This window comes from Sphaeramia orbicularis, chromosome 7 (genome assembly GCF_902148855.1).
Source record: "Sphaeramia orbicularis chromosome 7, fSphaOr1.1, whole genome shotgun sequence".
Classification (NCBI taxonomy): domain Eukaryota; kingdom Metazoa; phylum Chordata; class Actinopteri; order Kurtiformes; family Apogonidae; genus Sphaeramia; species Sphaeramia orbicularis.
The window spans coordinates 16,415,401-16,428,259 of NC_043963.1; the positions used below are offsets into that span (position 1 = coordinate 16,415,401).

The window sequence follows — 12,859 nt, forward strand, 5'->3', positions numbered from 1 at the left end:
GATAATTAATTTACAGAAAGACCCAAGCAGCTGAAATGTTGAATCTCATCTAATATTTTTTTTAAAAACTCACTCCTTTCATGTTCATGTTTCTATGTTTGCCCACTACAGCGCCAGTGTGTAGAGTACGCTCTCAAAGCTCGCCCTCTGCGTCGCTACATTCCCAAAAACCCGTATCAGTACAAGTTCTGGTATGTGGTCAACTCCACAGGCTTTGAGTACGTCATGTTTGTTCTGATCATCCTCAACACACTGTGTTTGGCCATACAAGTAAGTGTTTCAGAGCTTTCACATAATTATTGTGCTGTTGAATTTACTTTGATTGACTTGATTATTTTGTATTATGGACAAAGTGTTAAACCCTTGTGGTTTTACAAGATACTGAAACAAAGAGGCAGTGTTCACAACATTTCATCACAAAACCAAAGCTCAGTCACAAATAAAACATCCGTCTTCTTCCAAACTTGTTTTTCACAAGTTTTTCATAATTATCCAGTCAAAATAATCAACATAAATGGAGAATATTTTCTAAAGAGTCCCTGTCGACATGAAAGTAAAACAAAATTAGCCTTATTTTCACCTGTTTCACACAACAAATTAAGTCTGACCTGAGAAGCATTAACCTGTTGGTGTCTATAGTGAAGAGATTTAGTTCTAAATGCAACTGTGCACATTAACAGTTGGACATTTTGAATAAGTCAGATCAGGAACATCATATACTGCACATTTTACTCCTATTTCAACCTATTCTGGAAAAAAGGATTTCAGTTAATTTGCATATATTAAATGTTAACATAAAGTATGCTTTTAGTGAGTCTTTGATCACATTTTGACAAGGCTACTTCAAAGTGATGATTTTGTTAATGGTAAATACTTAAAAAGTCAGCTAAGAAGTTAAGACTTAAGGTAAATTAAAGCTGACACATTTCTTTTTGATTTGTCACCAAATAGTAATGCCAGTAATGCTTTCATTTATGCTCTTATTGTCAAGAATCAAATGATTATATGCACTGTACATTCTTACCAGCTGAGTGTTTTTTATTGTAATTTAATCAAGATAACATCTAATTCTTAGCGCACTCTAAAACATATACTTTGTCATATGTTTATTTAGTAACGTTTTGTCAATTTTCAATTGCACATAAAACACAAAAAATATTGATAACTGAAAGAATAAAAGATCCTCATGTAAATGTTTAAAGACACTTGCATTGATTTTCCTGTCTCTCCTGCACTTTCACTGTTGGATCTATAAATATATGTAACTCCTAAAAATCTGTGAAAACTGTGTATTGTGTGTCTCTGTCCAGCACCACGGTCAGTCTCATCTGTTTAACTACGCTATGGACATCCTCAACATGGTCTTCACTGGGGTTTTCACCGTGGAGATGATCCTCAAGCTCGTCGCATTCAAACCCAGAGTAATATTTTGTCCTTTTACTTGAAAAATTACCAAAATGATTAATCGATTGCCAGTAGTTGATTAATTTTCTGCTAATCAGCCAATCGATTAATTGTTTGAGTTTTATATAATAATAATAATCCCATAATGAACCCCCTACCAGCATGGTTCCTGTAGTTTCCCCTTTGGATGTCCCTCTGTGTTTTACCCCTGAAGTAATAACGTCATTTTAATCCTTTTAACCCAGCCCTCATACATTCCCCCTCTTACCCCCTGCTCTGTTCCTGCTGGCTGTTTCTCCCCTAACCTCTCTACCTCTTAACACCCCCCCCCCCCCCCCCTCCCTCTGCTGGCTGCGCATGCTGCCATATTCAGGGTTATGTCGGGGACGCCTGGAACGTCTTCGATGCTATGGTGGTGATTGGCAGTGTAATCGACATCATACTCAGCCAGGTAGAACGACGACGTGTCCGACTCCGTCATCCATCCTCCTGCTCTCCCACTGCTCCTTTTCCCTCCTGCTCAACCTCTTTTCTTTAATTCCAACTTGTGCATTAAATCCCGTTTAAAGGTGAAATGTTGTTGTGTAAAAAGGCTCAATCCCAGTTCACACCTCTTGGCCCCCCCAGTCCTTACATTTGGAGTGTTCTCTTCAGAGTGGAGGCAGTTTAAAACAAAACAGAGCTGTTAGGAGGAAAAAAAGTCAGAAAAAACACATCACTCATTGCAAAAGTTATGTTACATACTCTCAGTGCTTTTTATATCACATAGCACTTTTTATGTATTGAGATTGAATATTTGACAACTACTTATTTTTTATGCTGTGTTTGAGAGTCATGCAACAAAATTTCGTTCAAGTGCACTGTTTATTTTGCATGTGTCCTGGAATGACAATAAAGTGATCTATCTGTCTATCTATCTACATGTACAGTACATATTACACATTATACTACATATAACAGATCATCCGTGGATTGGAGTTGGACTCCAAGAGTTAAAAAGTTTGTAACCGAATACAGTAATATCACACTTTGTTTCCGACTGATTCATTCACATTATTTTTTCCAGTGGAGTCAAGTAAAGCATTTTCTTCAGTGCGTTATTGAGTTTATTTAACCCTTATTTAATAAATAATAATAAATGACTCACTGAGATTTAAAATCTCTTACATACAGTGGTAGAAAAAAGCCTTTGGACACCCAGTGCATTTGTCCTATATTCCATTAATAATCACATATAAGTCATTTAACTCCGCCAAGTATTGTGCCATTCTCCAAACCTACAAAACACTGATAAAATTAATAAATTTATAAAATTCATGCATCGTGGATTCTTCATCACAAGACATAGAGTCTAGAACACTACAATAGGTAACACAATACATTAAAATTAATAACACAACTCAGTGTATGATCTTATCACAGCATATAGTAAACTCACATTTTTCCTTTGATACTGTTTACTTCAGTGTCTGACCACACTAAATTACTCCTCTGTACTGATATTTGACAAGAAATGCAAATGCAAAACATTCCTTTCTGGATTGTTTTTCTAGCTTCATACATATCACATGAAGATAACTACAGGGTCACTCACAAATCATAAACAAAATTCAGTTGACACTGAGATAATGCTTCTGATGACGATCCAGTAATGCATTCCTCTGCATCTACATGAAACTGGTTCTATTCTAATAGGTTTGCATGATAATTTGCAAAGATGTTTACTTTTCCCAGTTTCTCATCCTGCATCCTTTGCCCTGAGCACTACAGCTCTTAAAGCACAAGGAGTATTGTTCTCCATCTCTGTGTGAGTCTGCAGGAATGGAGGGAGTTAATGGGATTGGGCCTGCGTTTCTGGTGACTGTTTCTTTCAACCTGCCACTGCACAGTAAGAGATCAAATTGACTTTCAGAACGGCGGGGGGGTTATTATTACAGAAGACTCTTCTATAATATATTAATTGTAATCTCTTACAGACTCAGTGGCAGGCAGGATTTGACTTCCAACCTCACTCCGTTTTATCTAATCACAATTTTTGATGTACTCTTTCTTTTTTTTCACCTCTTCCTCTTCTTTCCTCTCTCTTGCTTTTTTGTCTCCTTTTTTTTCTGTGTGTCTTTGTCGCTCATGCTTGCAGAACTATTTTGCTGATGCATGGAACACATTTGATGCCTTAATTGTTGTGGGTAGCGTGGTTGACATTGCCATCACTGAGATCAATGTAAGTAGTCGTTTAGCACACATGCACGCTTGTCTTCCTGTTTCACACCCAGAACAGCAGCCTTAATGTAGCGTCAACATTGCAATTTAAATAAATAAATAATAAACAAGTAAATATATAAAGTAAGTTATAGTCTCTTTGCACTTTACTTGGAAAGCTAGTTTTGCATTATGGTGCTTTTGATTATTAACCTGTTGAACAGTTAAAGCATATTTGTACATTTTAGGCTGTATAATTTGATCACATGTATCTGTCTCATGATATAATAAATTCAACGAATAACTATGTAGTTTACATGGAGAGGCCTAAACAGTAGTTTTATTGCAGTTGGTTATGACAGAAAGTAAACAATGGAACATAATAGAACAGAGGCTTTTCAGTCATAACACTATGTATCATCTTTCATCATCTAGCATTTTATAATTACTGCAGGTGCAAAAGTTTTATTTGTGTCTGTGTTTTTGTATTAAAAAAACAAAACTCAACTAAAATGGCTTCTACAGGTTAGTGCAGTATTTACTGTGACCTCTGTTCCCTTGACAAAAGTCGCCTTAACAATAAGAAACATCTGACATGTGTTGAATGAAACCTGGTTTAACCAATAAAGACCCAGTGCTACTTTAGTGGCTGTTCCCAAATTAATTTTCCTCTGTATTTAACCTTTCTTAAGTGATTTATCACCATTTATCATAATATTATCACCTTTATTTCGCACTTTTTCAGTGAAAATCAGGTGTTTTCCTACACTTTATTCACTGATCATGTAGATGTTCATAAAAGCTTTGAGTAAAGTTGAGAGTTGTATCAAAAACAGAGAACACTGAAGGAAAAGTGACTTTTTCGTCAAAATATATCATTAATTGAACATAAACCCAGTGTGTCCATCCACTGACATTGATCCAACTCCATGGGTTTTACTGGTGAATCAATGTTGTTGAAGGTGATCGTGTTTCCATGGTAACTATGGTGCTTGTGAACATCCAAACATTGTCATATCTGATGAAATGATCCATGAAAAGATGAATAACTGTGTTTTACACCAATTATTTACATGTACTGATAGAATTAGTGGCTCTAAAGTGATTAAACATTTTAGATCAGTAGATGCTTTTGATCACTGTCGTATATTTGGGTCTTTATGGGTTAAAACACTAACAAATAACATCCCACAAAACCTCACAGTGGCAATACTGGGAGTAATACCCAAATGTCTGGCTAGAAGGGCAGATAAATACCTCTTGAATATGTTATTCACTGCTGCCTTAAAGTCTATAATCATCAGATGGATGAAAGCAGTACCTCCCTCATACAATACATGGATTCACAGAGTTTGGGATATTTATCAAATGGAGCAGATCACATTCTCACTAAGGCTTCAGAAAACCACCTTTACTAAAAGATGGGAACCTATGCTACCTTTATTGCTACAATAATAATGTTATTTATATATATACAGGGTGGGGAAGCAAAATTTACAATATTTTGAGGCAGGGATTAAAAGACAGTGTATGACCAATTAGTTTATTGAAAGTCATGAGAATTTATTTGCCACAAGAAAATTTACATAATAGAAAATGTTTTTATTCTATGTGTCCTCCTTCTTTCTCAATAACTGCCTTCACACGCTTCCTGAAACTTGCGCAAGTGTTCCTCAAATATGCGGGTGACAAGTTCTCCAATTCTTCTTTAATAGTATCTTCCAGACTTTCTCGTAATAGTTTTGCTCATAGTCATTCTCTTCTTTACATTATAAACAGTCTTTATGGACACTCCAACTATTTTTGAAATCTCCTTTGGTGTGACGAGTGCATTCAACAAATCACACACTCTTTGACGTTTGCTTTCCTGATTACTCATATGGGCAAAAGTTTCTGAAAAGGTATGGATAATAGTGTTAGGTATGATTATGACATCAATATATGTTTGGTTTCAAAACAATTGACGTAGTGCCTGCTGAGAAAAAACAACTAAATGTTCATTGTAAATTTTGCTTCCCCACCCTGTATATATATATATATATATATATATATATATATATATATATATATATATATATATATATATATATATATATATATAATTATTATTATTCCTGTTGTATATCAAAATGCTGTCATCCTGCTTCTGTCTTGGATTTACACCTATAATCTAATATTCTGGAGTGGACATTATCTATTTATTTCCTGTGTTTGTTATTTTCTTTAGTTTCCATCCTATATCACCTATGGAGGTTTGTAAAAATACACATACAAACTTATTGAGCTGTATTTAAATGTCTACACTGTGTTGTACTGATAAAAAAGAAAATCTAATAAAAATTAAGTTCTAAAAAAATAAAAAAGACCTGCAAATGGATGCAATAAATTATATTATCTGAGGAAAAGAGTTAAAGACATGTTATGTGCAAAGGGAAGTCACACTAAATGCTACCACTTTGGTTTGAAGAAGCTGTTTTTTCCTGAAACTTTTGTTTTAATGCTGTGCATATTTTCTACATATTCTAAATGCTGGGTGTATCTTACTCCAGACAGTAAGAATTGTATATATGTGCCATCATTATAACTTACAAACAGTAAATCTAATAGTGGCCTAAGACTTTTGCGTAGTCCCATATATATAAGCAAATCCCATAATCCCACATAATTTACATTCAAGGTTGTAAAATAAAAGAGTCTCAAAATGTAAACGTCTGAAATCTTATGAGGTTTTTAGTCCAACAACTTGATCCTCTTTAAAAACTTGCATGTGATTATTACTTATAAACTCTGGATCTGCTCAATCTACTTTAGAGTTACTACAAAGCTATTCACCAAACTGAGGTTCACACTGACTTCATGCTTTCTGCAACCTTGTCCATTTCAAAATGTTTGTCTCTGTCAGTCATTTGGTTAAATGACAATCTATAGTTTGCCTGTAAAGAAAATGCAAATAAGCAAACATCGACAGCAGTAAAATGAGTTAGACATTAATGTAACAATAACATGAATCAAAAAGTCAAATATAATAGTAAAACATTAACAGGGACCATTTTACTCCACAGTGATTTACATATATTTTATAGTTTACACTTGCAATACCTACTTTTTTAGTTTTAAATGCTTAACCTTTTCTTGTTGTAGTATTGTGTAGTAGTAGTGTTAGTACTTTTCCTTAACCTCCTGAGACCTAGGTATGAAGTTTTTGTCCATATTTACAGATAAGAGTTTCAGAGATTCATAAAAAAAAAAAAAAAAAAAAAAAACATACACAAAATCTATCCACTGCAAAGGACATTCATAAAACTAGAAGTAGATCACCACAAAAATTTTATCATTTATTCCTTGTGCCAATATCAACATTTCCCGAAAATTTCATTGAAATCCTTCCATAACTTTTTGACTTATCTTGCAAAAAGACAGACAAACAAAAAAAAAAAATCCGTCCCTCCCCCTGATCACCACCACAATTTAGTCATTTGTTCCTTGTGCCAGTATCAACATTTCCTGAAAATTTCATCAAAATCTGTCTGTAATTTTTTGAGTTATCTTGCTAACAGACAAACCCTGATGAAAACATAACCTCCCTGGTGGAGGTAAAAAAGAAAAATGCATCTAGAAAAATTGTTGTATCATGCTGTTTTCACTCAAGACAATTTTTTCATGTAAAAAAGCAGAAACGTATGCTGTCCTGGGTCTCAGGTGGTAAAGTAAAGGATTGAAATTATTCTCGCACCACTTTAAAACAATCAAATGTAACAAGAAACCATTCAGCATGAGTTGTCAATTAACTGGATATGTATGTGCGTATGATTCAAACAGAACTTAAATTATATTGATGCCATGTCACTTAACTTACTGTCACAAGTTAAATTTTAACTTTTTCATCTTGTGTTGTGTACATTGTATGTGCTTCATGCATGCATTTGGTGCCTGGAGAACAAGTGAGAAAGATTTTGCATGAGAGGTTTTTACGCTGATTTTTGTTGCGCTATAAACTGTTCTGCAGCCAATGTGACTGTTCTTTAAATGTCACCTGTTCTTAGATGTCAGATGAGGATGACATGTTGTGATGAATGGTTTGGTGCAGTGCAGCTGGTTTGTGTAACTCAGATTAACCTCAGGCTTTTGGTTTTAAGTCGACAGCCATTCCTGTCGTCAAGGTGATAGTGGAACCAGGGGTAAGAAGCCCCTCCTCTTCCATTTAAGTCCCTCCCTCCTCCTGTAATCATCCAAAAGTCAAAGCATCCGAATCTGTCTGTCGTTGCTATCTGTTGCTTACTTTCTGATGAAGACATTGAGATGCTTTCTGGTCTCACATATCTAAAATGTCTGAGGGTTTGTAAAGAAACTCTCATTGTTTGTCGAAGTCTTGTTTCGAGTCCATTTGGTTTGTTGCATTTTAGCTCCAGTGTCATGATGTTTCATGGAGTTTTTGTCCTGTCTGGGTGCATGGCATGACACAGGGATACAGATAAGACTATGGTTGTTTGTCTCTTTTATTCATTTCAACACAACTGTCTAAGTGTTTGCAAATGGAACGTCAAACTCGTATCTGAGCAGTGCACTCTTTTCTTGTCTAAGGCCTTATGTGTGTATTGTAAAAACATAGTGGAAGGTCTGTCATGGTGTTTGTACAGACTGTAAAAAATCTGTAAATCTGTTTGTTGCCTGTTTTTGACAATCAAAGTTCAGTATTATGTATGTGTAAGTCCTCTAGCTCTGTCAGTGTCATACGTCGATCTGCATGCAGTGGAATCATCTTACAACAAATGCAGAAATGCAGACTTTTCATTTAATTGATGCACTTCTTTATTGCTTAAAGGTGTTCGTGTTGATTGCATATTGTATATGAATGACTGCATGAATGAATGAGTGGTTCATTTAGAGCTTTATCTCTGTTTATATTTGGACATTGCAGCTTTTGTTTTCCCTTTACTAACGCACATCCTCAACTTCAGAACACAGAGGACAGCGCTCGAATCTCCATCACCTTCTTCCGCTTGTTCAGAGTGATGCGATTGGTCAAACTGCTGAGCAGAGGGGAGGGCATAAGAACTCTGCTGTGGACCTTCATCAAGTCCTTCCAGGTACGACTATAAGAAATACAGCCATCAAGCATATTCTCAAATAAAATACCGCGGTGTCCGACTCTTCTGTTTTTTCCCACCTAGGCTCTTCCATATGTTGCACTTCTGATAGCGATGCTGTTCTTCATCTACGCTGTAATTGGGATGCAGGTAAATGTGATCAGAATAGGACTTATCCTGTCTTAATTTGAAGCATGTGACAAGCAGTCATCATACAGTAGTTGAGAATGTAGTGATGATTTAAGATTTTTTTTTTTTGTCTCATTTCAGGTGTTTGGAAAAATAGCCATGGTTGATGGAACTCAAATCAACCGCAACAACAACTTTCAGACCTTTCCTCAAGCTGTCCTGATGCTGTTCAGGTCTGAAGGGTTTAATAGAATAGAATAGAATAGAATAGAATAGAATAGAATAGAATAATAAGTGGTGCCAGGCCCAACAAACCTCGCCCCTCGCATGTATTGCAGCTTATTTTGGCATCAATCCCGTTGACGTCATTAGTTCTATGTATGTGGTAATAACAGCATATCAATTGGCTCTATATATGTACCAAGTTTGAAGTAAATTGAAACAAAATTGATGTTTTTATAGACATGTGAAATTTCACCCATTATAAGTAAATGGGAGAAGAAAAAATATGTAAAAAATTCATACAAAATTTGAACTTTGACCTACTTTTCCCAAAATGTAATGGCATCTATTGTGGGTCACTGGCAATCTATAAACCCAATTTGGTATGAATTCAACCAATAATTTTGCTGCTAGAGTATTAACAAACAAACAAAGGAATAAACAAACTGAACCAAAAACAATACCCCTTGCCTCCACTTGCCTCACAAAAATTCATTACATTTATTCTGTACTTGAATAATGTTCCACCAGTATATGTAACTAGTTGTTGTTTTTTATATCAGGTGTGCCACAGGTGAGGCCTGGCAGGAAATCATGCTGGCCTGTCTGCCAGGGAAGCTGTGTGATTTGGAGTCAGACTATAACCCTGGAGAGGAGAGGACCTGTGGTAGTGGATTCGCCATCATCTACTTCATTAGCTTCTACATGCTTTGTGCTTTCCTGGTAATCTTCAGCCATTACAACATGTTCAAGCACGAAACTTGGTGTAACCATTTCTGACTCAAATGAAATACCACAGGAAAGGCTTCAAAGTGTTGTATGTCTTGTTTTAGATTATCAACCTGTTTGTCGCTGTCATCATGGACAACTTTGATTATCTGACACGTGATTGGTCCATTCTTGGTCCTCATCACTTGGATGAGTTTAAACGGATCTGGTCTGAATATGACCCTGAAGCCAAGTGAGTGACATTCAAACTCTTTCTGCAAATATGAATGTTTTTAATGAAATCCTTGGATCAGTTAAGCATTGTATTTGGTCTTTTATTTGTTTTGTGTCAGTAGTGAATAGAAATATGAACGTCTGCTTAGGGCTGGGTGAACATAACAGGGTAGTAATTCAAAATTCAAAGGTTATATCAGAACAGGGAAAATAGAAGAAAAACGGGCCTTTTCAGCAAAATATATCATAACTGAATGTAAAAACAAGCATCTACAACCATTGTTATATAATCCTACTATATAATGCACGTTCTGTGTCCGATCGATCGATGTTGCAGCACAGGAGGGCGTTTGTACGGTTTTTCCTCAGCCTTCACAGGCCCGATCGCCGCCAAACTCTCTAAATGAATATAAACATTACCTGACTCTCTACTAGGCACAATTTTATGTCCGTATTCAAATGTTGTGAGGTATGCTGGACGATTTTAGTCTCTGTCTACTTTGAATTCTTCATCCCTGCTACTATACTCCATTTTCGGAAGTGGTTATGCTGCCATTCATGAAATTTCTACTGCTAGCAGACGATGCTACAATGTGAAGGCTGCATTTACAATAATGTATAGGCACTTTTCACACACAATGGCACCATGGGTACAATGTTGCTAGTAATAGTAATAGATTTTATTTATAATGCAGTGTTCATTCAGAGAATTTCAGAGTGCTACAGCAGAAATGGACAGATTTTAAAAATATCAAAACATCAACAGTTGTAGATAGATCAATGTGAAACTCCATGGGTTTTACTGGTGAGTCAATGTTACAGAAGATTAAGGTGTTTCCATGTTCACAACAGAGCCTCTGAACTTCCAAACGGGTCATATCTGATGACTATAAAAAGCTGAGAAATTGCATTTTACCTGAATTCTTTACATGTATTGATAGGATTAGTGGTTAATTTATTTTGCTCAGCGTCAATATGACAAATATTTGATAAATGTTCAGTATAATTGTAACGCTTACAAATCAACCTGGAGGCTTAATGTGCAACACACATATATTTCATAAGCAGTAGATGGCAGCAGTACTCTAGTGTGGTCTGTCTGTACTGTACCGTGTCTTAACCCTCAAAGCAGAAGATGATGATCAGCGTGTTGAACTGTTTAAAAAGCAGCTTGTTCTGAATTGGGGAAAAAAAGAAAAAATAATATTATTACTTGTCATGTTCTGATAGTAAAGAATGGGTTAAAACCACAGTTAACTTCACCTACATCTACAAATCAATCTGAACTTAAAAGATGATGATAATGACATTAAATACACTGGAAAAAAATCTAAATCTTACCAATAATATTTTTCTCATTTCTAGTCAAAATATCTCATCACACTTAAAATAAGACATAATCACCTAGAGTAACTTTTCAGTGAGATATAAGAACTGATTTTTAGACAACAGAGCTTGAAAATAATAATAATAATAATAATAATAATAATAATAATAATAATAATAATAATAATAATACATTTAATTTATAAGCGCCTTTCAAGACACCCAAGGACACTGTACAGCAAGATAAAACAGAAAATTCATACGATATATAGAAATGAAGATGTAAAATGGAGAGTCTTATTTCAAGAAATCTTACCAAGATAATTTTCACTTGTTCCACTGGCAGATTTTTTTTTGCTTGAATTAAGCAAAAAAAAAAAATCTGCCAGTTAAGTCTCATTTTAAGTGTGATGAGATATTTTGACGAGAAATGAGAAAAATACACTTGGTTAGACATTGATTTTTTTTCCAGTGTATGATAGTTATCAATATCATTCAGTCATCAATTCTTACTTCTGCTGTTGTCATTGTTTTTGTTTTGTAACACCCCCACTACTCTCAGGTAACTGAACATTTACCGGTTACTGCTCATGAATAGAGGGCGATGAAGCTCTCAACAGCAGCACACTTTATGTTTAATTTAAGTCCAGGCTGAAAACAGTTCTGTTCAACTGTGCACATAACAACCGAAAGGGTTCTATCTGCATTCTTCTCTTTTACTTTATTTTAATTGATTATTATGTTTTATTGATTATGTTTTAATTGTAATTGTGTGTTTTTAACCTGTCTTTTCCATTTTTGTAAAGCACTTTGAATTGCCCTATGTATAAATTGTGCTATACAAATAAATTTGCCTCTCTTTGCCTTGCCTTATGTATTTGTCCATGTTTCAGGGGCCGGATAAAACACCTTGATGTGGTGACTTTGCTGAGGAGGATTCAGCCTCCGCTTGGATTTGGTAAACTCTGTCCTCACAGAGTGGCCTGCAAGGTGAGTTTCCACAACTGAAATAGATATTTATCACATACATACTCGAAGAAATAAGTGGTCATAGTTATGGTGAAATCAGTGGGTGACAAACAGTTGTAAATTAAGTGTATGGATGTAACAGTTTCTTTGATTCCATCTGCTCTTACCAGCGTCTTGTGGCGATGAACATGCCTCTGAACAGCGATGGCACAGTCATGTTTAATGCCACGCTATTTGCTTTGGTCCGCACGGCGCTCAAGATTAAGACTGAGGGTGAGTCTGCATCTTCTGATATAGAAATTAAATAAAAGATGAAGACAAAACTAGCCACATCGAAAGCACTACAGCAATGATCAATGTGTTTGTGGTTTTGTCAGATACTCACTATTTGATGATTGGTTTAGATACATAGAATAATAAGCTCATCAGTGGTCAATAAACAATAGATACAAATAACTTCAATATATATATATTTTTAATAAATGTTCCATCATGCTTTTGTGAGTTTCTGTTTAATGGTTCATAATCTGCAGTTTGATTTTAGTCCTGTATACATACATTTTGCCACAAGAGGGAGCTAC

General features: G+C 35.3%; 1 protein-coding gene across 11 annotated transcripts in view; it reads left to right on the top strand.

Annotated features, from left to right (window-relative positions):
* The window catches only part of cacna1db (calcium channel, voltage-dependent, L type, alpha 1D subunit, b), a 154,583-nt gene that overhangs the window by 121,822 nt on the left and 19,902 nt on the right, over window positions 1-12,859 (top strand). For 7 of the 11 annotated variants that reach the window (XM_030139271.1, XM_030139273.1, XM_030139275.1 and 4 more), the window contains 11 exons: window positions 112-270; window positions 1,311-1,421; window positions 3,542-3,625; window positions 7,740-7,781; window positions 8,562-8,690; window positions 8,775-8,840; window positions 8,961-9,052; window positions 9,605-9,764; window positions 9,875-10,002; window positions 12,203-12,299; window positions 12,449-12,551. In XM_030139271.1, coding sequence (XP_029995131.1) covers window positions 112-270; window positions 1,311-1,421; window positions 3,542-3,625; window positions 7,740-7,781; window positions 8,562-8,690; window positions 8,775-8,840; window positions 8,961-9,052; window positions 9,605-9,764; window positions 9,875-10,002; window positions 12,203-12,299; window positions 12,449-12,551 — 1,171 coding nt within the window. The remainder of the gene's footprint in view (window positions 1-111; window positions 271-1,310; window positions 1,422-3,541; window positions 3,626-7,739; window positions 7,782-8,561; window positions 8,691-8,774; window positions 8,841-8,960; window positions 9,053-9,604; window positions 9,765-9,874; window positions 10,003-12,202; window positions 12,300-12,448; window positions 12,552-12,859) is intronic. The other 4 variants (XM_030139276.1, XM_030139277.1, XM_030139280.1 and 1 more) reach the window with 1 other exon arrangement.